This window comes from Camarhynchus parvulus, chromosome 6, assembly GCF_901933205.1.
Source record: "Camarhynchus parvulus chromosome 6, STF_HiC, whole genome shotgun sequence".
Taxonomy (NCBI): Eukaryota; Metazoa; Chordata; class Aves; order Passeriformes; family Thraupidae; genus Camarhynchus; species Camarhynchus parvulus.
This window is the reverse complement of record NC_044576.1, coordinates 30,122,581-30,146,679: the sequence shown is the minus strand read 5'-3', so window position 1 is coordinate 30,146,679 and position 24,099 is coordinate 30,122,581. Positions and strand designations below refer to the sequence as shown.

General features: G+C 42.2%; 2 protein-coding genes across 4 annotated transcripts in view; one reads left to right on the top strand and one right to left on the bottom strand.

Annotated features, from left to right (window-relative positions):
- The window catches only part of SEC23IP (SEC23 interacting protein), a 21,666-nt gene extending 12,328 nt beyond the window's left edge, over window positions 1–9,338 (bottom strand). The window contains exons 1-7 of the mRNA XM_030951099.1: window positions 9,150–9,338; window positions 5,075–5,598; window positions 3,476–3,671; window positions 2,479–2,672; window positions 2,085–2,174; window positions 798–918; window positions 389–478 (exon numbers count right to left, since the gene is read on the bottom strand). Of these exons, the coding sequence (XP_030806959.1) occupies window positions 389–478; window positions 798–918; window positions 2,085–2,174; window positions 2,479–2,672; window positions 3,476–3,671; window positions 5,075–5,598; window positions 9,150–9,297 (1,363 nt within the window). The 5' untranslated portion in view covers window positions 9,298–9,338. The remainder of the gene's footprint in view (window positions 1–388; window positions 479–797; window positions 919–2,084; window positions 2,175–2,478; window positions 2,673–3,475; window positions 3,672–5,074; window positions 5,599–9,149) is intronic.
- MCMBP (minichromosome maintenance complex binding protein) lies at window positions 8,929–24,099 on the top strand. 3 transcript variants are annotated; one of them, XM_030951102.1, is made up of 16 exons: window positions 8,929–9,252; window positions 10,198–10,283; window positions 11,855–11,995; window positions 12,302–12,343; window positions 12,801–12,902; window positions 13,368–13,497; window positions 14,123–14,274; window positions 15,032–15,132; window positions 16,914–17,083; window positions 17,905–18,028; window positions 19,121–19,238; window positions 20,215–20,380; window positions 22,160–22,293; window positions 22,797–22,961; window positions 23,347–23,435; window positions 23,722–24,099. In XM_030951102.1, the coding sequence occupies exons 3-16, from the start codon at window positions 11,921–11,923 to the stop codon at window positions 23,846–23,848; spliced, it is 1,695 nt and encodes a 564-aa protein (XP_030806962.1). In that variant the 5' UTR covers window positions 8,929–9,252; window positions 10,198–10,283; window positions 11,855–11,920; the 3' UTR covers window positions 23,849–24,099. The 3 variants fall into 3 exon arrangements, with proteins under 3 accessions (XP_030806962.1, XP_030806961.1, XP_030806960.1); XM_030951101.1 differs by lacking the exon at window positions 8,929–9,252 and adding an exon at window positions 9,424–9,595 and having other exon boundaries at window positions 13,374–13,497; XM_030951100.1 differs by lacking the exon at window positions 8,929–9,252 and adding an exon at window positions 9,424–9,595.

Here is a 24,099-nt window from a genome sequence, read left to right as displayed (position 1 = left end):
TTATTCAGTTGTACCAGAGTATTAAAAAAATTTAAAAAGCCAATACAAAACCACACCACACACACAAGCCACACAAAGTAAACACATCCACTCACACCACAAAAAGAAAAAAAACAATCAACTAAAAAACCCCCCTCAGCACACATCCCAAAACCCAAATCACCATGCAAGTGTGATATTGAGAACTAGCAATAACAGCTAAAGCTTCAAGTTTGACAGAACACAGACTCTGCCTTTGGAAAATAATAATGAAAAAATTGAACTTCTTAACATTAGAGACTTTTCTTTAAAAAAACCTTATAAAGATGTGCTTATCTGAATATGAGCTAGAGAGAGCCACATTTAAACAGCAAGAATACAACTGCTCATTATACCACCCCAAACTTACCACATTCAACAATGCTTCTAAACCTCAAGTCACATACAGGACCTATGCCATGAACCATAAATACCAGATGGTCGATTTGGGACATTTCTCCTGTAGAAAAAAAGAAGAGGAAAACATTCAGAGTACCAATATGTACTCCGTGTGAAGTTCAGGAGTCTAGCAAGTATAACACACACTTGTTTAATAAGCCTATTACATAACATGGTTCAGGACATAACAAAGCCCACAGGATTAAAACACCCCAAAACCAGATAACCTCAGCAAACAGCTGAGATGAAAGAATAAATTTAATCTTTAGACTCCAGGCATGAACAGCACACAGCCACTCCACCCACTATTGTCCAGCTTCTGCAGAGATCCAAACTGCTCCCAGTGCAGACCCAAGTGCACCAGGAATATCATCACCTACCATCAGGAATCTCATCATGGTCATCATCAATTCCACGTTTCACTACCCTTGGCCTTGCCTGCCCATCTTGAGAGGTGCCCCATTCATCTGGTGTGGTAGAAGGCTGGAACTGAACTATGACCTGCAACAAATACAGTGTCCAATTGCAACCACAGAAAAGCCTCATGACTCACACTGTTAGTCTGAAAGCACTGCATAGTTCAACATACTTTTTGATTGCTTTATCTTTCATTTGAAAATCAAATGTTTTCTTTCACAAAATCCTCATTAGTGTGAAAGGTAAACTGATGACTCAAAGTAACCTCTAGGTGAAGAAGCTGGGCCTGTTTAGTGATTCTGAACCCTTTTAACTCCCCAGCCAAGCATTATTCAAGCTCTTCCTTCCTAGTCTCCAGTATCCACTCTTTCTTAGCAGATTACTGCTAATGTGAGGAAATTGAATGCTACCTGATTTACAATAACTATCACAAGGAGAAAATGGGAAAAAATAAGTGCAGTGCTTTTCAGGGAAGTACAACAGCATCTGAAGTAGTCCAGAAACCCTAAAAAGTGAGTAATTCAGTAGTACAGCTTTTATAGGACTTACAGTCTGAACTTGTATTTATGACAACAAGTGATTTAAATGTTCTTTCTTTAGATTTTTACTGGACAGAATTCCCTAACCAGGATTATTAAACACTTCAAGTAGGAGCAACCATGATTCTTTCCGTCCCTTGGATAGTTCTGTGTATTAATTACTGCATTTGTGATAAGTGAACAGTTAACACTATTGATCAATATGGCTGAAGTCCATGTTTTAATCACATGAGACTGTTCACAGAGTACTTAGAATAACTGTTAAAGCTTGTCTTGCTATTATTTTCTCATGGCCTGAAAATAAGAAGAAACCTTCTCAGGCCTTAAAGAAACTATTTACCTTATAACTAGATTAATGCTCTTCTCTACATGAAAGCTCTTTGTTTTAATTTCATTTGGTACAGACCGAGGTTAAACTAATTCAAATTGCTTACCATTTGCTGCCAGTTATGCTTAGCCAAAATATTTACTATGCAAACCCTTATTCTCTTTAGGTTTCAGAAAGCACTGTCTTTTAACCACATGACAGCACACTGAAGCAAGCACAAGTTCAGCGTTCTGTAAACTTGACCATCTTTAATGCACACACACCTAGAACAACCAACTGCTACGCTTCATGCAAGATTAAGAGCACATGCAATTTATGCTTCCATCCATTTGTTCACTCCCCCTTAATGAATCCTGCAAGACACAATTGCCAAAATCTATTACCTTGGGATTATGCATAACAATTGTCTCCCCATTTGGAAATTCAAGTCGCCGATGCCATTGATTTGTAGTTACAGCCCTTTTATATTCTGCCTAAAACAGAAAACAAGTTACACAAAGTCAGTGGGATTTTGTGGCCTCATGTAATGCTGCAGTTAAAATTTACATAACTTTATATAAAAATGTCACATGTAGAACTACACAAGCAGATTTTAGATCACAGCAGTGCAGGACTGATGCAGGAGCAATGTGATCTTCTAGACACTCCTTTTTTCAGGATTTACTTATGTTTCAGAAAGTGCACTCTGAAAATCGTCTTCATGAAACAGAAAGAACTGTTTCTAAGGAGATTAACACAATGAAATAATTAAAACAAGGTCTCTTGTGACTTATTAACCTCCAGCTTGTCACTGAAGTCCTCAGTGTAAGGGATGAAGCGGCTGTCCTTGTCTCCCTTGTAGAACCACAGGCAGCGCCGCACTTCCGAGGGCTCCTCGTCCCAGTACACGGCTTTCCTCAGGCGCTCGTACAGGAACACATCGTAGCGCCCGCCGTCCGTGCTCAGCACCACGCTCTCGGGGTCAGGCTGGACTGGGACAGACAGACACACCTGCTCACACACTGACACTGCTCTGTGCTCAGCACCACGCTCTGGGGTCAGGCTGGACTGGGACACACAGACACATGTGCTCACAAACAGACACTGCTCTGTGCTCAGCACCATGCTCTTGGGGTCAGGCTGGACTGGGATAGACAGACACATGTGCTCACACACTGACACTGCTCTGTCTGTGCTCAACACCACGCTCTGGGGTCAGGCTGGATTGGGACAGACAGACACACCTGCTCACACACTGACACTGCTCAGTGCTCAGCACCATGCTCTGGGGTCAGGCTGGACTGGGACACACAGACACACCTGCTCACTACACTGACATATCTGGTCTCTCAGCCCAGCCCCAACCACTCCTGTGATCAATATTAGGCCATTAGGACTGACAGTCACACCATGGCTTTGCAACACTGAGATGCTTCTAGAATGCTTCTATATGCTCACAACAAAATGCTTTGAAAAACTCCCAAGTACAAACATTTATTCCAGAAGTGACAGTTTAAAAAAAAGACAACCCAAGACACTAATAACCAGGAGTGCTGTATGAAAATCTGATATCTATTTGGGTATATATATATATATATATATATATATATATATACACACCCCCCAAATAATCTCAACACTGACAGCATCAAGCAGTGATGATGTCAGTGAAATAAATTAAGTGGCAAAAAACACCTCTTCAAAACATTACTTATTACTGCCACACACATGAGTGGCATTACCCCAATATTTTCCTTTAGTCCTTCTGCTCAGCTCTGGATAAGACAGGACTTACCAGAATTATAGACCTCCTCTAGTTTTGCAGAATCCAGAATGCTGAATGGCATCCATATTTGCTTGTCCTCCACCTCCTTACAGTAGAACCAGTGGGGCTGAACTGGCTCATATTGGTTCTGCAGCAGCACAGGAGGGGCTGGGACCAGGGGCCCTGCAGGCCTGGCAGGCTGGAGCTGGGACTGGGACGGTGGGAACTGAAAAGAGATGGGCTCAGAACCTCAGTCTCGCAGGGTTTTTACAGAACTCTTCTATATTTTGCTACAGAGAATACACTGAACCTTTTTTCCTAACATTTTCCTCCCCAAGAACATTACCTTCCATTCTAAAAATATTGTCCACTTTATCATGTGTTTGAGAACTTACACCTTCTCAAACTGAGAAAGAATGTGAATTTCATTACACAAACACTGTTAAAAACTGCCATGGTTTAGCATCATGATTATCTAAAATCAGTGAAATTTCAAATATTCTCTTAAATTTTCAAAACTTGAGGTGAACTTGTTTCTTACAACCACAAAATTTGACATGAAAATAAAACATATTTTTCTCATTGTTCATTTACATATAATTATGCTTTTGCATAAAGACTCCCCATTTTAGCAACTGGTCACTTCAGCTACAGCTCTCTTCCTGCAAAGTGACCAGAACAGGCACATTCCAAACTCAAATGTAGCATCAGTGGCACAAGAAAAGGAACTGATTTTCAAAGGGACTACGGCCTATATAAAGATGATTTCATACAAATTTCACAAAAATCCCAGTCAGTACAACTAAAAGCATCTGATGTCAGCAGTAGCAACTGCTTTGGTTGATGATATATTTAAAGGGAGGAAAAAGGGCACCAAAATATTGTACAATATATAAAATCCAATAGACAGAAGTTCTGAAATTATACAGTCTAAAACTTCAGACTGTCTAGGTTCTACTGCCTTTGCTATGTTTTGTCATTATATAACCTTCACATTCTTTATTAATGATAACAGAAATATAACAAAAGCTCAGGCAAAAATAAAAACAGTTTTTGCTATTTTCAAGGCAAATGTGCCAGGTTTTATTAACCCATTGGCATTACTTTAATAGTGCTTTTGTGCAGGTAGAAAATAATGAAGATTATTTCTTTATATCACACAAAATCCTCAACCAATTTGTTTCAAAGGATTTGCTGATAATTTTATGTGACTTAGTTTAAAAAAATTCTGGCTTCACCAAAAAAAACAGCTTAGAAAGAGATTTTAGCCCATATCTTTGAAGTGGCTGAATGACCTGATTTAAAGCTGAGGCACAAAAAATGCAGCAACACAGCTGAAACTCAACAAACTCAGAAATCCACAGAAAAAAGCAACAGAACTTCACAACCTGATTTTGTTTCTGATGCCCAGAGGCTCACTGAGCTACAGCCTCAGGCTACACACACTTCAAAGATCAGGAAGACTTCCTGGAACACGAGTTCCAAGCTACTTCCAGTGAAAAGCTTTTGCTGTTATAAACAGTTCAAGACTTCTTCTTTGCAGAGAAGAAAAATCTCAAAAAGATAAAACACACAGCTGAAAGAGGAAAGTGACTTGTTCTGCTGTGGCAGCCAGGAGGAGTCACATACCTGTGTCAGTGGCCCCGGGGGTGTCTGGTACATCTGCACGGGTGGCACAGGGGACGCTGTGGCAGGGGGGTGGCTCTGCTGCAGCTGGGGTGGGGTGAGGTAGGGGTTGGCCCTGCTGCTCAGGGTGGTGTGCCTGTAGGGGTTGTAGCCCTGCTGCTGAGGGGTCCCCACGGGCAGGGCAGTGCTGGCAGGAGGGGGACAGCTCTGCTGAGGGGGCTGGTATGGGGCCATTCCCACCTGAGAAGTGGGTGGGGCACTGTAAGCCTGGGATTTGGGAATATGTGGTGAAAAGGCATTTTGCCCATCCTGGGAGCCAGACACGAGTGGAAGTGAAGTGGGAGGTCTGGGGAAGGCTGGTGCTCCGACAGGGGTTGAAACAGTTGTTAAGGGTGGCTGCCCAATATTCCCAAAGGGATCACTGCTGCTGGGAACTTGAGAGAAGTAGCTGAAAGTCTGTGGTGGGTTGGGGCTGGCTGATGTCTGACCCAAGAAGCTGTCCTCTTCCCCAACGTCCCCAGAATCATCTGCAAAAACAAAAGGATCACCAGAAATCTTGTGAGAGCTTCAAATCACTGCATGGGGTCACAATGTTCTGTAACACCATCAGCTATGGCCAAAACTGTTGGTCCCCATAAAGCTTACACATCCTTGATTCAGCACATCATAAAATGAAACAAAAGACACCAAGTGTTCAAGAACATTTAAAATGGACCATGAAAGTCACTCAGTGTACACAAAAAAAGCAACATATATTAAATAAGAAACCAAAATATAACTGGAGCCAGGACCTTCCCAGGGCAATGTGGCAGACACTAAAATCCCTTCTAATTTCACTCATCCCTCAAAAGCAAGAGCAACCTTGGTTCATATCCTTTCACCATGAAAACATCTACTAAGCATAGGACTTTATGCACCTATTTTTAGGATAGAGCTTAAAAACATTCCTAAGTAGGACAAACTTACAGGTTAAACCATCCATTCTTGCCTGCTCCTTCAGCAGAGCCCTCTCAAGGTTTCTCATCTAACTTGCAAGGTGGCTACAACTCATGATCCCAAGCCACTTAATGAGCAGGACTTAGCCCAGTTCCCTGTAAAAATCCTACTCTAGACTTGCATAAAAGCTCCATCTCTGACGCAGAAAAATCGTTCTGCATAATTGCAGGAGAGGATTTAAAAAGATGCAAGGCCATGAATGCTCTTCCACATGGAGAAAATAAATAAAAGAAGTCCTGATCAACCACGGTTTTCTACTTTTTGGTGATCTAGGAACAAATGGGAACAAAGAGGTTTGTCATGATTCGAGGTCTCACAGCAAGCTCACGTCAGGCTGTGATGGCCTGAGCAGCACTGCCTCCTGAGGGAACAGGAGTCAGTGCCATCTGCAGAAATCAGCAGATATTTTCAGTGTTTCACCTGCCTGGCAATCACATGAGCCCAAGCTGTGGGGAGCATCTCTGCTGCTCAGTCCCCAGGCAGAGAGACCAAGAGTCTGCAGCTGTGAGCAGCCAACAACAAATGCCTTTATCCACAGCCAACACAACTGTAATAGGGAGCACCAAGGGAGTACAGGGGAATCCACTGAGAAGTCTCCCTAGGAAGCTGCTGTTCTAATTAATTAATCATAAAAGAGGCAGCTGCCAAGATTAAAAAGAACTATTTTAACCATCTTTCATTTAGTCTGTGCAGAGTTAATTTGAGGCATCACCTGCCTCAAATTCCTCTTGCTTTCCCTTACAGCACTTGATCCCACTTTGAGGAACAGAACCAAAATCTCTCTGTGAAGAATGCTGAAATCACTTAGACCCAGTGACCACTCTAAAGTCAGGCCTGGGGATTATCTCCCAGCTGAAAGCAGTAGCCATTTATACTAAATAAAAGGTCTCAGCCTCTAAACAATAAAATCCACCTTCCTTTCACATCTCAAAAACAGTGTGGGACAGAGTTTGCACACTGCAAACCACACTGTTGACTCTCAGCTTCCCCAAACAACTGGCAGCAGAGCAGGCCCTTCACCTCACCATGTCAGGCCACCACAAAGATGCAGCAGTGTGCCCAAGAGCTCTCAGGGCCTTTAGCAAATGAATGTTCACAAAGCACCTACTATTCTCCAGTTTCAAATAGGTTTTGGAGATTCAGCCAAAGTGCAGCTTTCCTTGCAAAATGAGGGTGACAAAAGTTCTGCCTAAAAAATCCCTATAGGTATAAATGTACACATATGCAGTTTTCCAACACCAAACATTACTGTTTATCTTGACTTTTCCTAATTTTGCACTAATTATGTCGTACAAACAAGCACGTCATACAAATGTAAATAAATGAGTGCACAGCTTTGATATGTGTTCTCCCCATGCACAGAACAATCTTTCTTCACCTGTGACTGTGTCAAGCTCCTGTGCATCCCTCCCCACAGGAGGCAGAGCTTTGTCATTCACAGACTGTCACCAGAGAACCACCAGTGACATCAGCCCATGTCCTCACTGGGAATACTCCTCCCATCTTAGAGTAAATATATTGATTACATCATCCACACCTGAGCCAGAGAATGCATCTCACTGTCAAACTGCACAGCTCAAACCACTAACTAACCACTCTTGGAGACAGATAAACAAATGAATGACTGCACACAGCTCCCTAATGGTGGCTGTCAGGTGTCAAACAAATCCCTGCATTGATTCTTATTACATTTTACACAATTTAAAATTATGGTTACAAATGCAAAATATTCCACTCAGCAAGAAGATCCCAGCAATACCTGGCTGGAGAGATGATGAGTACACTTCACTGTGGAAACAGAACATTCAATAGGACATGGGCCTTACTTGGACTGACATACAATGGGGCACAACCTCTAACACTGACATTCACTCCAGCTGCAAAACCATGGATCCTCATCTGATCAAATTTTAAGTCACATGGAGAGAAAAAGATTCACCACATTAAGCAAATCCCATCAGATTTTGTCTCCAGCTTCAAAATGTTCTGGAAATTGCCAGGACAGCCATTTGTGTAAAGCTACTAGCCAGACCAGCATTTAAAAATTGTTTTATTTTCTTAATGAAAAATTAATGTCTATTTGCATGAAAGAAAAACTATGAGGATTGCACAAAGGAATCAGTGAATGTATCAACTACCTAGATAGCTCAAGTAAATAGAAATAATATTTTAATGCTTTTATCCCTCCTATCCAAAAAATGTAGTTGATCTAAAAAACTATTCCAAAGCCATACTTGGCAAACATTTTATTAAATCTACAGAGAAGTACTGCACTGATTTCCAGCTATATTAATACTTATTTTAGCTAAGAGACAACAGTACTGAAATGAAGTCTTGAAGACTCAGCATAAAACAGTTTGGGTTAAAAGGGACCTTCAAAGGTCATTAGTCCAATCCCAACATGCACAACACAGTAAAATTTGAAATATCTGGTTTCTAGATACATTTCTAATGCTTCGAGCTTTAATCTCTGACTGAACACATTCCCAAAAAAATTCGTTCCTTTATCTGAAACTGCCTGAACACCAGATTTTAAGTTACACGCGCATGTGTTGGGAACACCATTAAAGAAAAGGATATTAGAACCAGGATTAAATTAGCAAGGATATTTAAGGTGGCTGCTTAACGTGCTATTTTCAAACCGGGGAAAGAGCAGATAACATAAGAGAGGGGTTTAAAAACCACAAAAACATTCAGTACGCACTGAATGGAAGCACTGACGCGTCGCTGAGCTGCAAGCGGATGATCAGTGCCCGTCCTTAGACACAGCGCTAAACCCCCCACACACAGGCATTAAGCAGGGGGAAGTAGAAGAAATTAAGTGCCGGAAAGCGGAAAATGTAATCCCGAGCAGTGTCTCTCGTGAGGCACCACCAGGGACACCCGGCTCGGGCATCCCAGCGCCGGCTCCAGCCCACACGGACCAGCCCCCCCGGCCCGCAGCCCCCCCTGGAGCCCCGGTTCGGCTCTGGGGACTCCGCCGTCCCCACCGCCCCTTCCCGAGGGTGGCGGGACCCGGCGGGACCCCGCACATCCCCAGCGCTCCCGGCTGCCCTCCCTCCCGCTCTCCCTCTCTCCGTACCGGCGGGCAGCAGCGCGGGGCCGGGCGGCGCGGCCGGCGCTTGGCTGACGGGGATGAAGGGCACGTTGAAGCTGAACTCGGTGGCGGAGGAGGAGAAGAGCAGGTTGGTGCTGCTGCCGGTGCTTCCCCCGGGCTTCGCCGCCGCCATAGCCGCGCCCCGGCCACGTCCCTGCCCCGGCCCCTTCCGCCCTCACCCAAGATGGCGGCGGCGGCCGCGCGCAGCCGTGAGGGGCGGGAGGCGGGCCCGGCCGCCATTCCCGCAGGAAGAGGAGGAGGAGGGCAAAGAGGAGGAGGAGGAGGAAGCGGCGGTGATCCCCGCGCTGGGCTGGCGAGCGGGAGTTGGCGGCCGCAGGGTGCCGGCAGCCCCGCGGCGTGGCGCGACCCCGCCATGCCGTGCGTGGGCGACTGGCTGAACAGCCCGCTGAGCATCGTGCAAGGCATCTTCGGTGAGGCGGGGCCCGCGTCCCTGGGCGGCTGCGGGAGCGCCCCGCGGGCGCCCGGAACCGGACGGCGCTTTCCCTCGTGGGGTGGTGGCGGGGCCGGCTCTGTGTCTTATGTATCTGTTTTATATCTTATATATCTCGTATACAGCGTGTGTTTCGTGTATCTCGTGTATCTCTGGATTTCGGCAGGAACGCGTGCTGGCTGCCCGCGCTGCCGAGCGGTGCTGGTGGTACCAGCGCTATCAGCCGCAGCTTAATTTTTTTTTTTTTAAGATTATTTACTGTTATTTTAGACACTGAAAATTAAATCAGGGTTTAATCTTCCCTAAAAGAATACCGACATTAAAATTTGCGGTGCCTCGGCTCCTGCCCGTCCCCGCTGCGGTGTTGCGGAGCTTTCCCTCGCTCCCAGGAATGGCTCTGTGCTTCTTGAGGGGTTTGAAATGGGAAGTGAGTGAATTGCAAGGGGAATAAATTAGTCTGAGATGCACTCACCTTCCCTAAGATAGAAGTGAAAGTTGGGTTTGTTTGATGTGCTGGGAGAATGCTGGGTAAAAGTCTCTTACGTGGTGATAACGAGCTCGTTGATATGTTGTTTTTTGTAGCCCAAAATGCTCCAAACTCTGACTGGCAGAAGAAGGTAACTGAATACTTCAAGGAGAAATTAAAAGAAAATAATGCTACTAACTGGGTAAGAGTGTTTTTTTTTTCTTTCCGAGTTATACTTTTTCTTAAGTTTTGTTGTTTTTTACACTTTATTGCAGTGGCTTGCTTTTGATAAAGTCCTGCAATTTCGCGATAAGCGTGCAGCTGAATTTCAGGCCCAGGCTTTGGGATGTGGAATTTGCACCTCGGCTGCCTTAACCTGAGTGCAGAGCCGGGATGTGAAATCCCAGCCCGTCCATCTCCTGCCTTCAGCACCCTCCTTCCCCCCGGCCATCGCTGCCGGGTGCTGCCACTCCGTAGCACAGTCAGTAGGTGGCAGGAGATGACAAATATTGTCATTTTTGGGGAAGTGTGAGTCCTCACTGTGCACCACGAGCTGCTGGTCATAAACCTCTTCTCTCAGGAGCTTTTATCACAATGCAAAACTTGTGTGGATTGAACAAATTGTTGCCTGGACCTTCAGGTTTTAAGGGAAAAATGCTTTTCCTACTAAAACTGTGCTTTATTGGGCTGGGTCAGGCCTGGTTTGTGCATTTTAAAGCACAGGGAAGCTGCGCTTTAGGTTTTAAAAATGAAGTGTGCAGAGTTGAGTTCAAAAGCTGATACTTTTCTAAAAGCCTGTAGCAGAAATGACATGATAGGACTGATAAGGAGATTAGAAACTTAGATCAAATCTGCTCTACCTGTCACTAAAACCAGGTGAAAATTATGTTTCTTTCTCTGTCTGTGAAACTATTCTGTATTTAGTATAAAATGGTTGCCTAAATCAAAGCATTAATGGCAAAATTGAGTAAAATTTACAACATCAGAAGGAATTGAAATCATATTTTCTTACTCAAAAAAAACATGAGGGGATACACTTTTGCTAAAATGCCACTTCCTATAGTGCTACTTATGGTTTTTGTTGCATTTTAATGTTGGATGTGGACTTTTTCAACAAATATTTTCTCTTCAGATTTAAGAAAACCCTATTCATATTGCAAGTTCTTTGAAGTTATACCACGTGCTTAGGCATTGGTTTTTTTTCTTTCTATTTTCCCATTGTCATGTAAAACTGTGTGAAAAAGACTTCCCCAATGTGGACTTGGAAATTAACATACAGGTTTTCCAGGACCCTTTGTTATAAGAAATTGTGCATGCAAATTGCTCTAGTACTGCTGGTACATAGCACATGGTGGAAGTGCTGTTAAGTAGAAATAAGATAAGTAATAAATTCTGTTTAATCTTGCAGCTGCAGTAATTCTAAATTTAAAAGTTAGTTTCAAATATTGTACAGTTTTCATACAGTTCCAGTGACCTATAACCACTTCTTTCATAGTCCACTATTTGGGACTGGAAGAATTTGGGAACTGTTAAGAATTGTAACAATTATCTGTGGCAGCCATTGCAGGAAGGTGTTGGGATAGATACACTTTGTTACTGCTTAAATTGGGATGGGAATGCACTCAGAAAATATTAAGTGTGCTGTAAATATAGGGGTTTGATGAGGAGGATATACTGAATGGTCGGAGAATTAAGTTTTTGTGCTGGTTTTGGCTCACTTCAGGGCACTGCTCAATATATAGCAGTTGTATAGAACAGTCTCTTTTTTCACAGGTCCCATCACTGAATGATGTTCCTGTACATTACCTAAAACCCAACAGCTTAGTGAAATTTCGCTGCATGGTCCAAGATATGTTTGATCCTGAGTTTTACATGGGAGTCTATGAAACAGTTGACCCAAACACAAATGCGCGTGTAAGTGAAATACTGAGTTACTATTTTAGCAAATGTTTGTCATTTTACTCATTCTGGTCCTTGGATTTCTCTAGTTTGTGAGCTAAACCTGTGGAGTGTGGACACTGATAGTAACTGTGTTCAGCTCAAGTGGCATCAGTAAAATATAACCTGTTACATTTCTGTTGAGGAATAGAAAATGTTAAAATGGTGAAAGGTTTGGCAGGATGTCTGTGAGGGACTTTGGACTTCAGTGATTTTGGTGTGATTCTTGTTCAGGATGCTGTCAGAAACAGAATGATTGTATTGCCTTTTCCCTCTTGACAGGTTTTGCATTTTGGTAAATACAGAGACGTGGCAGAATGTGGGGTAAGTTCTATAGCTTATATGACCTTAGAGAAGAAATACTGGAATGGAAAGTTGTGGTTTTATGTGTGACAGAGCTTCTTTGGTCCTTGGCAATGGATTCCTGAAGATACTGCTCTAAATGCAAAGTCAATCTTTGGTTTGGAAAGCAGAGTATTCATAACTGCTCACTGGCATTCTAATTTCAGCAGGCTTCCAGCTGTTTCTGTTGTATTTAAAATTTGTTTTGGTTGAGTGGAGGGGGGCGTGCCCATGACCTTGAAACTGTCTGCTATGGAAAATAGTTGCTTTTGGTAGTGCAGTGCAATTTGAATCAAAACATTACATATTCACTTTTTCCTGAGTTATGTAGTCTTACATGTTAATTGTAACTTCTGGCTGAGTGAATCTGTGGGGTTAGTTTAAAAAAAGAAAACAAACTGTAATCAGATTTTGAACAAAATTTCTCTTGGGATTCCAGCCTCAGCAGGAAATTGATTTGAACTCCCCACAAACAGTCACCTCAGAGAGACAGACTTTCTACTGTGTTCCAGTGCCTGGTGAATCAGCATGGGTGAAGGAAATATCTTTTTTGAATGAGCCAGTGTTTTGTTATACAATCAGTGGTCACCAACTAATGAATTAGATTTAAGGAATAAGTTCATTTAAAATTTCTTTTTTTTAAGTGAATCTGGAGAGGTGATAGGTGTAGAAAGAGAAAAAAGATAAGGTTGATGGTGTGTAATATGTATGAAGAGGATGCAAATGAATTTAGGAGCATTTGTTTTGATTTAGTAGATGTTTTTGCTTGGGAGATTCTTGCAAATTTCTCTTAATTTCTAGTTGCAAAGACTTAGGAAAAGAGAAACTTCAGTTGAGCCATTGGCATTTTCTACAGCGGGACACTTACACAGTGAGAGTCTCCTACAAAACACCTGTAGCTGAGCATATTAAGATTAGGATTTTGTTTAAAAAAAGCCAACAACTAAACCTTAGTGTGGGTGAGTTTCCCTGCTCAGTCTAAGGCTTCCTTAACCCTTGGCCGCATGCCTACATCAGTGCCAGCCAGGCCCGAGTGAGCCCCTCCACCTCCTACACCCCCAGCCGCCACAAGAGGAGCTACGAGGAGGATGAGGACATGGACCTGCATCCCTCCAAACAGAAGGAGCAGCACATGGGTAAGAGTTGCTGAATGGTTGTTCTGATATCTTTCCAGGATTTGGCAAAAATTCATTGCTAAAAACTGAAATATTGGCAACCTTTTTAATTATTATTGTTATTATTTAATCATTGTTGTCGCCACCTTTATGATTTGGAGGCTTTGTTGAAGTCAGTGGTTTGATTTGAAGGAGTGTGGGAGAGCCTATAGTGTTATATGTGTGTTGTATGACTTGCTGACAATCTATAGAAATTTTTTATATAAACTGGGGTTTATGCATATTCTGGTTTTTTATCCATCAAGTGCAGAAAAATATTACTTTTGAAGTCCTATGGACTGTAGGAAAAAAAAAAACATTCCCCTGGTTTAAACATTGCATTTTGAAAATCAGATTTCTGACCATGTTTGAATTTCCAAGACACACAGATCTTTGCCAGAACTCTCTATCACGCTTAACTTGATTACATGTAACATGCACTTGTGAGAATTCTCATATTAAGAGTATATTCTGTCAAGTATATTGCATTATTAAATATTCTTGTCTCAGATGTCTTGTTAAATTAGTTTTATTCTGTGTTGCTCACTGAAGAAAGTTCTTCAGCTCTGCATTTCTGTTTGAAAAGCCTGCAAATCCTGTTTTTCAGGCAGTGGAGGTGATATCCATGGATGTGTGGAGCCAAAGAGATTAGAAACAGAAGCCTCTGCAGGTCATCATGTCATTTCTCCCAACTGCTCCCCTCCACTTGACCTAAATTTTCCCTTGCCAGGAGAGAAGGGACCAGCATGTCTTGTAAAGGTGAGAGATGGAGAGCTGATGAGCAGGGCTGTGCTCTCTGTGAGCCAGACACAATCAGCCTTGCAGTGGTTTGTAGGCACAGAAATGCATCTCAAATCCAGAATTTTGTTTTCAGGGATAATTACATTCTTTCTCTTCACTAGCATAGTGTTTCCCTTCCTGAGTGCTGCGTTTGAATTGCTGGAATCCTTCAGCAGCATTTATTAGAGCTTGCACCTTCTCACCCCATTTAGTTAAAAAAAGATTCCAGTATTAGATGCTTGAGGGTGCTTCTGGTATTGAGCCCTGGTATTTTTCTTTTAGGATATTTCCTCTAATTAAAAAACAGCTGTGAAAAACCAAGCTGAAAATCCAATAAACTACACATTTGTGTGTTGAATTTGAAATAGTCCTTGATTCACTGCTTTGTTACATTACTGTGAAACTGTACACAAAATGTCTCTGCTGTTGCTGTATTGACTTCTCTCTTATTTAGCAAATCTTGATGAATCAGATTAGAATACAGTTGTTTACACTTGTTTGGCCAAGAATGCCTATAGAAAAAGCATGGAATCATAAAACTCCTGTGAACTCCCTGCCAGCTCCCTTTCCCAGTGTAAGCTTACTGACACTGAGGGCAAGGGGAGACCTCTTCACTCAGACTGTTCTCAGGCCACAGCTGAGTCTCCTGAGTTTCCCTTGTCTGACAGTTTTTCTGCTGGCCTGCATCTGGCCCATCTGCCTCAGCATTTTATTTTTTATTTTCTGTTTGGGACAGATCTATGAGAGCTGGGAGAGCTTCAAAGTCAATGATGTGCTGGAGGTGTTTGGTGTTCTGTCTGTGGACCCAGTGCTGAGCATAGTGAACAGTGAAGAGAGGTAAGGCTGCCCTGAAATGCAGGTTTTTATTGCAGTGAGCAGACAGGGAAATGTGTAAGTACATGATAATTATGCTTGAGAAGTGAATTTTGTTGCTTTAAAATAGCTTGATGAGGAAAGTGTTATATCCAGCATCCTGGAAACTGAAGTCCAATGTGCTCTGGTACATCCATATCCTTGGATACCCAGTGCATCTTTTTTTAGGTTGCTGTACAGTCTGTAAAGCAGAAAATGCTTCTATAGCTAAATGTTTTTGTACTTTTATGTGTACTAAACTTTCAATGAATGAGTGAGTAGTGAACAAAGCTTTCAAGGAAGTTTTAAAATTATAAATGTCCTTTTGAAGTAATTTCTAAGTCTATGGAAGTTGTTACCAGAAATGTAAACATTTCTGAAGAATATAAAAAAAAGTTTGCATGTCTGCATGTAGAGTGATAGTGACCAAAATGAGTAACAAATGGGTTGATTTTTCATTAATTAAGGTATCTCATCTTCTTAGTCCACTGATAGAAACTTCCCATTTCACCTGCTGTTCTGCAATTCCTTGCCTGACAAAATGCAAATTACGTAGGATGCAAGAAGTCAATTTTCAAAATAAAACTCTTGACCAAAATCTAACATAAATACTGCTGATGTCTTGAACCATTGCACTCTGACTCATTTCTGTTTGTGAGTTTGTTCATCTGTCTGGCAAATAGGACACCCAGAGTGCAGTGTGAATCCTTTATAGTGCCAACTTCTTAAAAATTACCTCAGCCTGGTCAGCTGCTTTTTGTTATCATCTGTGTGACAGCTAATCCCAGACTGACAGCTCAGTTGCTCTGTCACAGGTGCTTGTGGGTTTTTTCCTGTGTCATTCTGTAACAAGAAGACAAAATGGTGGCATTTAGCAACATTTTGAATACAAACAAAAGCAATCTCTTTTAATGGAAAGAGAGTGGATAGTGTGTGGATGAACTGCTGAAGTGGCTTTGAAGTAATAAATCCTGACAGTTTTTAAAACCAGTACAAGAAGATGAAATTTGTTCTAAACTTCACTGTCATCTGATAGAGTCACTTTAGGGATTTTACTTTCTGAAAATGAAAATGACAAATGAAAACGACCTGGAAGAAATTTTGTAAGACATTTTTAGGGAGAGCAAAGCTTATGTATCTGAACTCTGAAATTAAGAGGTAATACCTCCAGGTTCCAGCAGAGGTACATTAGGGTTTATTTATTCACAGTTCTTTTACTCAGCCAGTGATAGAGATGTGATGTGACTGTCTAGAAGATTTTGTCATGCTCCAGAACCTGGTGGGATGTGAAAATCCCACATGTGCTTACAGAGACAAATGTAATAAATGGTCTTATTTTTTTAAAAGCTTCTGTTTAGACTTCAGTACAGGCTGGACAGAACAGTGTCGTACATATTTTACTTGAAGCTACAGCCTATATGCAGCAAATAATAAATGTGATTTTGTTTGAGGGTTTTTTGTTGGGTTGTTTGGTTTTTTCTTCAGAAAAATATGGCTTGATTATTTTCTGAAAATAATAGAATCCAGATATTTTGGGTCAAGCCTGCTTTGCTGTTAATATGTCATTATGTAATTGTAATTCAGTATTTGTGATGTTTATAAAGATGCTGAAGAAGGTGGTTTGAATGTGGGAGGAGTTAGCAGGAGCTGGGAGCCGATGTTGTTTGTTCCTCTGTTCCTGGCCTGGTTCCAGCTGCTGTGGCTCAGAGGGACAGAAATTCCCGTGGGATGTTTCTGAGTCCAGCTGTGCTGTGCCCTCTCCACAGGGACAGCTCCAGCCTGGATCCTATGGAGTGCATGGACACCATGGAGGAGCAGAGGGTGCACAGCCCCCCGGCCTCCTTAGTGCCCAGGATCCACGTCATTTTGGCACAGAAGTTGCAACACATTAACCCCTTGCTGCCTGCCTGCCTTAACGAAGAGGAGAGCAAAACCTGTGAGTGTCTGGGTGCTTTCCAGGACATCTGAACAAATACTGCTTTGCTCAGAGGCAAAATGCCTCAACAGCAGGGTTTGAATTTAAATCTTGGGAAATGGAAGAGCCATGCAGTGCTGCACAGGATGCAGATGTTTGTGTTTATGTGATGTTTACATTTTATTTGGCTGAAATAAAAGTGATTTATGTGGAGTTTGGTTTTGCATTCTACGTGCCCAAGGATTTTACCAAGTTGTTCAGCCATAAGATTTGATTTGTTTTCAAACTGAGTTGTGAATTGCTGGAAAATTAGATTGCCATTTTAGTGTGATACTGGAAATAAGAAACATTCTGATAATATAGAGACTCTTAATACAGTGCACAAAATAAGGCAATTCTGCTTTTAAGCAACTGTGCTATTTCTTGTTTGGCTGTTATTTTTTTCATTGAATTACTGCGTTCAGACCTCTGGTATTTATGACTTTCTTCTTTGAGTGCCTTATATTGCTTATTCTGAGTAATATGTAAGAAGTTTTTTCTGCCTTTAATATAAAACAGAGCAGCTATGGATTTTATAAATCTGGCTCTGAACTTTATACTCTGCTGAAAATGCATTACACAATATCTAATCTTTTTAAAAAATAATTTCTAAGAAGTGTTGAATGATTCAGGTTGTCCAAAGCCAGTTGAAAAAACCAATGAGCATTTGGGTTTTTTTCCTTGACTGCTTTGGAATAAACATTTTTCTTCATCAAACTATGACAGAAAGTCAAATTTATTTAGAGGGAAGAGGGTGAGAAACAATGACATTTTCTGACACTTGTCCTCTGCTCTTTTGCCAGTTGTTTCTAATTTCATGTCTGAGCTGTCACCAGTGAGAGCAGAGTTGCTGGGGTTCCTCACCCATGCCCTCTTGGGAGATAGTTTGGCTGCTGAATACCTGATACTGCATCTCATTTCTACAGTGTAAGTATTTACATGTGTGCTGAGAATTTATGTATTGATCATTTAAAAGAATTCTCCTTCTATGGGGTTTTTCACCAGTCTGTAAATAAATGGCAGAAATAGCTTAAATAATATTTATTTCCGTGGTACTTTGTGCAGGTAGAGTTGTCCTGCCACAATACACACAAAGGCAGATTTCAGTGTCTGAAATAAAAGTAAATATTAATAAAAGACCAGCTTTATGGCAGTGTGTACTTTCAGTGCTGCTTTGAGAGCTGACAAAATCACCAAGTCACTTTTAAACAGAGGTATGAAAACATCTTTCTGCCTCTGGCTTCCCAAAGACAGCGTTTCCTGACAGCAGGAATTATTCCTTAGGTACTACAAGGTACATTGTGGGAATTTGTTTAATTTAATGTAAACCTGTTTAATGTTAAGTTCAAGTGACCTATTTAGCATGTGATAGAAATTTATTCTTATGTTGATTTAAACTGTGGGTGAAAGAGCAGCATCCTTTGACTGATTAAAATCTTAAGTGTGATACTTCAGAAATTATCCCTGTCAGGCCCAAATTTAATGTTAGTCATTCAAAATCATTAGTCTTCAAAATCAAAATGAGTTGTTTTCATTCTTTTAGTTCCAACACTCAGAATAGCATGTATTTTTTCTCTTAGCTGGTATCACAAAAAGGTTGACAGTTGTCAAGAATGGGGAGACGATACACAGTGAGAAGAGGGAGAGGAAAGCTGAGGGCAGGTAAAGGAGATGAACAAGTGTGATAAGGAGAGAAGTTGAGATTGGGCAGCAGAAAGGAAAAGAATGGAGTGTGTTCACTGCGTAACAGCAGACTACAGGGAGAACAGAATGTCTGGAAGGCCATTGCAGGTGCCAAGCACTGTAAATTATTGCCTTTGTGTGGTGCTGTGAGGAGCAGCTTCAGCCTGGCCCAGCTCCTTGGGCACTGCAGAAGGAAGCCAGAGGAGCTGGCTGATTTTGGTGTGTGTGTTCTGAAATCCTGCTGGCTGTCAGAGACACCACACAATGCTCCAGCTGATAACATCTGTACCCAGTGTTAGCCAGGTGTTTGCCTAACCTGTGCTGCTTTTGGTGCAGCTATGGCAGACGGGATGTGCTTCCTCTGGGAAAATTCACCGTCAACCTGAGCGGCTGTCCCCGGAGCAGCGCCTTCACCGAGCACCTGTACCGCCTCATCCAGCAGCTGGTGCCAGCAGTAAGCATTGCCTGGGCAGGGCTGGGGGACCTGTTCTCACTGGTACAGCCTGGTCAGGGCAGGCTGGATGCTCTCCTGCTCCCCATGCAGAGAGCAGGTAACAATAGAGATGGGGCTGGCCTGTGTGTTGAAGTCTGTATGCCTCATCGTCTAGGATGATATGCAATGAAATCCTCTCCTCAGAGGTATTGAACTGATAGGCAGATGCTGCATGCTTTATTTGGTCTTTCTGGATTGATATGTCTAGACATTAAATTATGGTGTGTGATGGTCTTTGCAGGGGTCTTAGGATGAGGGAAGAGATGAGAAGGTTGACTCCATGTTTCAGAAGGCTGATTTATTATTTTATGATATATATTATATTAAAACTATACTAAAAGAATAGAAGAAAGGATTTCATCAGAAGGCTAGCAAAGAATAGAAAAAGAATGAATAACAAAGGCTTGTGACTGACCAGAAAGTCTGAGACAGCTGGACTGTGATTGGCCATTAATTAGAAACAACCATGAGACCAATCACAGATCCACCTGTTGCAGATAATCAACAATTCCACAGCAGCAGATAATCACTGTTTACATTTTGTTCCTGAGGCCTCTCAGCTTCTCAGGAGAAAAAATCCTAAGGAAAGGATTTTTCAGAAAATACCATGGCTACAATTAGGGTTTATTCAAGTTTGTGGATACTGCTCTGCAGAAAAGCCATAGTAATTCAATTTGGGGTCACACTAACAGTATTGCTGCAATAAATCATTTTTTATTGAGCTCATGTGCAGAACAGGTGATAGGAATTCCTAACAGCAATATTTTCCTTTGGGAAATTTTGAAATACACAGCATTTGGATATTTGGGATAAAACGTTGCAGTGCCAAGTTTTGCTTTGCTGTGCAGGCTCCCAGGCCAGCTGTAGCTGCAGAAAGCAGCATTCCCTGGGGAGATGGAGGACAGCCCAGGTGCTGATGGTTTGTTTCTCATTGCAGTCCTACCACCTGCGGATGAGCATCGAGAGCATGAACCACTCGCGCTTCATCCCTCACAAGGACTACACGGCCAACCGCCTGGTCAGCGGGCTGCTGCAGCTGGCCAGCAACACCTCCCTGGTCATAGATGAGACCCAGCTGGAGCAGGGACAGCTGGACACTGCAGGTACGCAGCTTTGGTGTCTGCAGTCTCATTTGGGAGGTTAAAAGCTGCTGTGTTGTAAGGCAGTGGTGATAATCGTGTCCCGCTGATAAGGGGTCTAGTGCAAAACTGTTTGTGGTTTCTACATCCTATTTCACTGCTTTAAAGCAGCTTCCTGCAGCTAACTTAATAAAAAATTCTCCCAATTTGTCTTACCAAAATAACTCTGATTCATTGGAGTGGCCTTTCAGTTTCCTGTGATGGTGCATGAAGTGGGCAAAGCATATGCTGATGCCTTATGTCTACATTTTTACTGTATATCTGGAAACCATCCCTGAGAACTGGAGAAAAAAGATTGCTATTACTGTGTTAAAAATAGTGGGGATTCTATCTTACAAGCTGATGTAGCACTGTGTAGCATGCTTTCAGCAGAGCTTTAGAAATTAATTTAATTATAACTCCCTTAAAAGAGCTGAGTTGCATTAAAAGCTCAGTACCTGGAGAATGCACAGTACAGGTGTCTTTGAGTCCTGGGGTTGTTCTGTGCAGAGCCAGCAACTGGAGCCCAATGATCCTTATGGGTTTCTTCCAACTCAGGAGATCCTATGAAACAACAGGAAATCACTGCAAGTAACTTAATTTTAAAATAAAACTGCTATCTGGAGAAAGCTGCTTTGGTTTTTTACTTACTGCTTTTAAAAGTTGCTAATTGAAATTACCCAATTGCTTTTGAGTTTTCAGTACTTTTTGCTACTCAGCTTTAGTAAAGCTACAAAATTTTGCTAAAGAAAATAGTAAAATGAGTAACAAGCTCTGTATTGTCTGTTTCCAAAACAATAGTTAAAATATGATAAACTCCCATGTAGAGAGAACTCTTGCTGTGCTGGTTTATAGGTTTTCTAAGAAGTTTGTCTGTAATGTCTAAAAATACTCAGCATTTAGTGAAAAAATAATATTTTAGGTATTAAAAGTTGCAGATAAAAGAGGCTTGGTAATTTTATTTCTTTTTTGCTGATGTGTTATTGTTTTCTACTGAATTTAGAGTAAAGAAGTACAAATTATTCATTTCTTACAGCAACGTTGGGAACAAAATTTAATCCTAGAGTGTCTTCAGATGTAGTAGTTGGTTTGGAACTCTTGGAAGGTACAGCTTAGAAATTTCAAATGGAAAAATGTCCCAGAAGTCAACCCCAATATTAAATTTGTCTTTATTTCTTAACTTTGCCTTTATTTACAGTGTACTAAATTATTACTAAGTATTTAAAGGCAAAACCATAACAGTAGTTTTGTCATTTGATGCAGTAACTGCTGAAGAGAAATTCAGTTTGTCAGGTACATGTTGGTATTTCAAAGAGAGAATTCCAAGAGTCAACCAGTTAATTTGTCAATTTTAACATTTTATATTTTAAATAACGTCATTCCAGTTAAGGCAAGTGAGTACTATTAAAAAAATCGGCAAAATTAAATTTGTGATGTTTTTCTGCTTTTGAGGAGAGATTTCTTTTCTGTTTTTTCTCTCTAAATAGATACCTGGCTTTGTAGGGCCAATGAAGACATGAGCTATAAACTCATGTACAAATGTACTAAGCCAGACAAAGTTTAGGCCTGAAATCAAGAATTCTTAATTTTGATTCTCATTAAGAAGTGGTTGTCTCTGTCTGGAAGACACCTCAGACACAAGAAGGAACAGGATGATTGCAGAATCCTTCTGCTTGTTGCTCCTTAAAAACAGATGGGAAACAACAATCAGGGCTGACATTTGTTTTGCTCCAGTGCTCAGGGAGTTTGTTCTTGCTCTTGCAGGTGTCCATAATGTGACAGCCCTGGGTAACCTGATCACTTGGCAGAAGGTGGATTATGACTTCAATTACCACCGGATGGAATTCCCATGCAACATTAATGTGCTGATCACTTCCGAGGGCCGCTCGCTCCTGCCGGTATGGGAGGGGCTTCCAGCTTCTGCCAGGGACAAGTGGGGACAGGAAACGTGTCTTGTGACCAGGGAGAGTGTGCCACTGGCAGTAGCTGCTGCCTGCTCCCTCATGGCCAGAAAACACAGAGCTGGAGCTTCCCTCCTCCTTTCTGAACAGGGATGGTGAGGTGGTGAAGGACCATGGGGTGGGTAAAGCTGCAGAGATGTGCTGCACTCCAAGCCTCCCTCAGGCATGGTGGGTTCTGAGGTGATGGGCATGGATGTGGCACTGCCCCTGCAGTAGCCTGAGCTTGCAAACATCTGCTCTCTGACATGCCAGCTTTGTCCACTGAGCCTTGGCTCTCCTGCTTGGATCAGGAGCTGTTCAAAACGTGAGCTGGAGAGTGTTTCAAGAATTATCTTGCCTTGGTTCTGGGAAATAGTGACTTCTGCTTCTGAGAGTAAATTAGTCTTGGAATAGAAAATAGTGGGATGTAGAAAGAGATGAAATGTGATTTTCTCTTTCAGTCAGATTGCCAAGTCCACTTACAGCCACAGATAATTCCTCCAAACATGGAAGAGTACATGAGCAGCCTCCTCACTGCAGTGCTGCCCTCCGTGCTGAACAAATTCCGAATTTACCTGAGTTTGTTGAGGCTGCTGGACTACAGTATATCTGATGAGGTGACCAAGGTAGGGACACTTCCCTCATTTGTTTTCAATGGTCTATTTGGGTGGAAAGCACCTTAGTAGGCAGTTACTGTACTTGCCCTGCCAGTGATTCTCCTTTAAGTTTTACAAAACCTAAATAGAAGCATTTTCACATCCTGACTGTGCCTTCAAGGGTTTGTAAAGTATATACTGAATTTATTAGCTAAGGAACAGTGCATGTAACCTGCTTTCTAACACTCATTTTGAAAATGGGTTCTTTTCGAAGATGGGAAGTAGCCTGGTTTTTCTCAGCAGCAATGAGTTGAAACATTGAAATCTAGAAGTTGTTACAGTGTTCATCTCCTCAAAAGCTTATCTCTTCCTGGAGACCTGGTTTGCTCCATAATTCCACGCTGTGTTGTTCCAGGCAGTGGAAGAAGACTTTGTGGAAATGCGCAAGAACAACCCCGAGAGCGTCACGGCCGATGACCTGCACAAAATGCTGCTGGTGGCCAGGTGGGTGTGGTGCTCCTGTCACCACTCAGGGCTTCCCAGCAAGCTGCAGCTTGAGCCAGCACTTGGTCTGCAGCTGAATTGTGTCAGACCAGCCAGACAGAGGAACAAGGCAGAGGAGATTCTTAGTTAGGCAAAGTATTCCCTCCCTGCTTTCATCCCTTGCTTTCTTACTCCTATAGGCCAGCTGGGTTTGAGCTGGGCTGGGTCTGAGCTGGGACAGGTGTGAGCTGTGTGGGTTGCAGCAGCTGCAGGAGCTGTTCCTGACCAGCTCTTTGTGCTCCCCCAGGTTCCTGTCGCTCAGCGCGGGGCAGACGACGCTGTCCAGGGAGAGGTGGCTGAGAGCGAAGCAGCTGGAGGCACTGCGCAAGGCCAGGCTGCAGCAGCAGCAATGTGTCAATGGCAATGAACTTTAACACCTGCTGGATGTCACCCTGAAAATGTCTCTAATCCTAGGTGGAACCCATACTAAGATTGGAATATTGTTTATACCAGTTTTTGTAGATAATTTATACCAAAAAGTTATGGATATTTACCCTCGCGGTCTGAACGCACTTGACTCTGTTCAGCCACCTAAACATATTTTATGGAATTTTTTTGGACCCTGTTTTGTAATTGAAAATTGGTAACATTGAGCAAATTGTTTGATATTAAACTTTAATACTGA

Excerpts from the sequence above, each read along its gene's own strand:
- MCMBP (XM_030951100.1), top strand. The coding sequence starts at position 9,538 with ATGCCGTGCGTGGGCGACTGGCTGAACAGCCCGCTGAGCATCGTGCAA. Across the intron at positions 18,029-19,120 it reads CTGCATCTCATTTCTACAGT|CTATGGCAGACGGGATGTGC; the intron begins GTAAGTATTTAC and ends CTTTTGGTGCAG. Across the intron at positions 19,239-20,214 it reads TCCAGCAGCTGGTGCCAGCA|TCCTACCACCTGCGGATGAG; the intron begins GTAAGCATTGCC and ends TTCTCATTGCAG.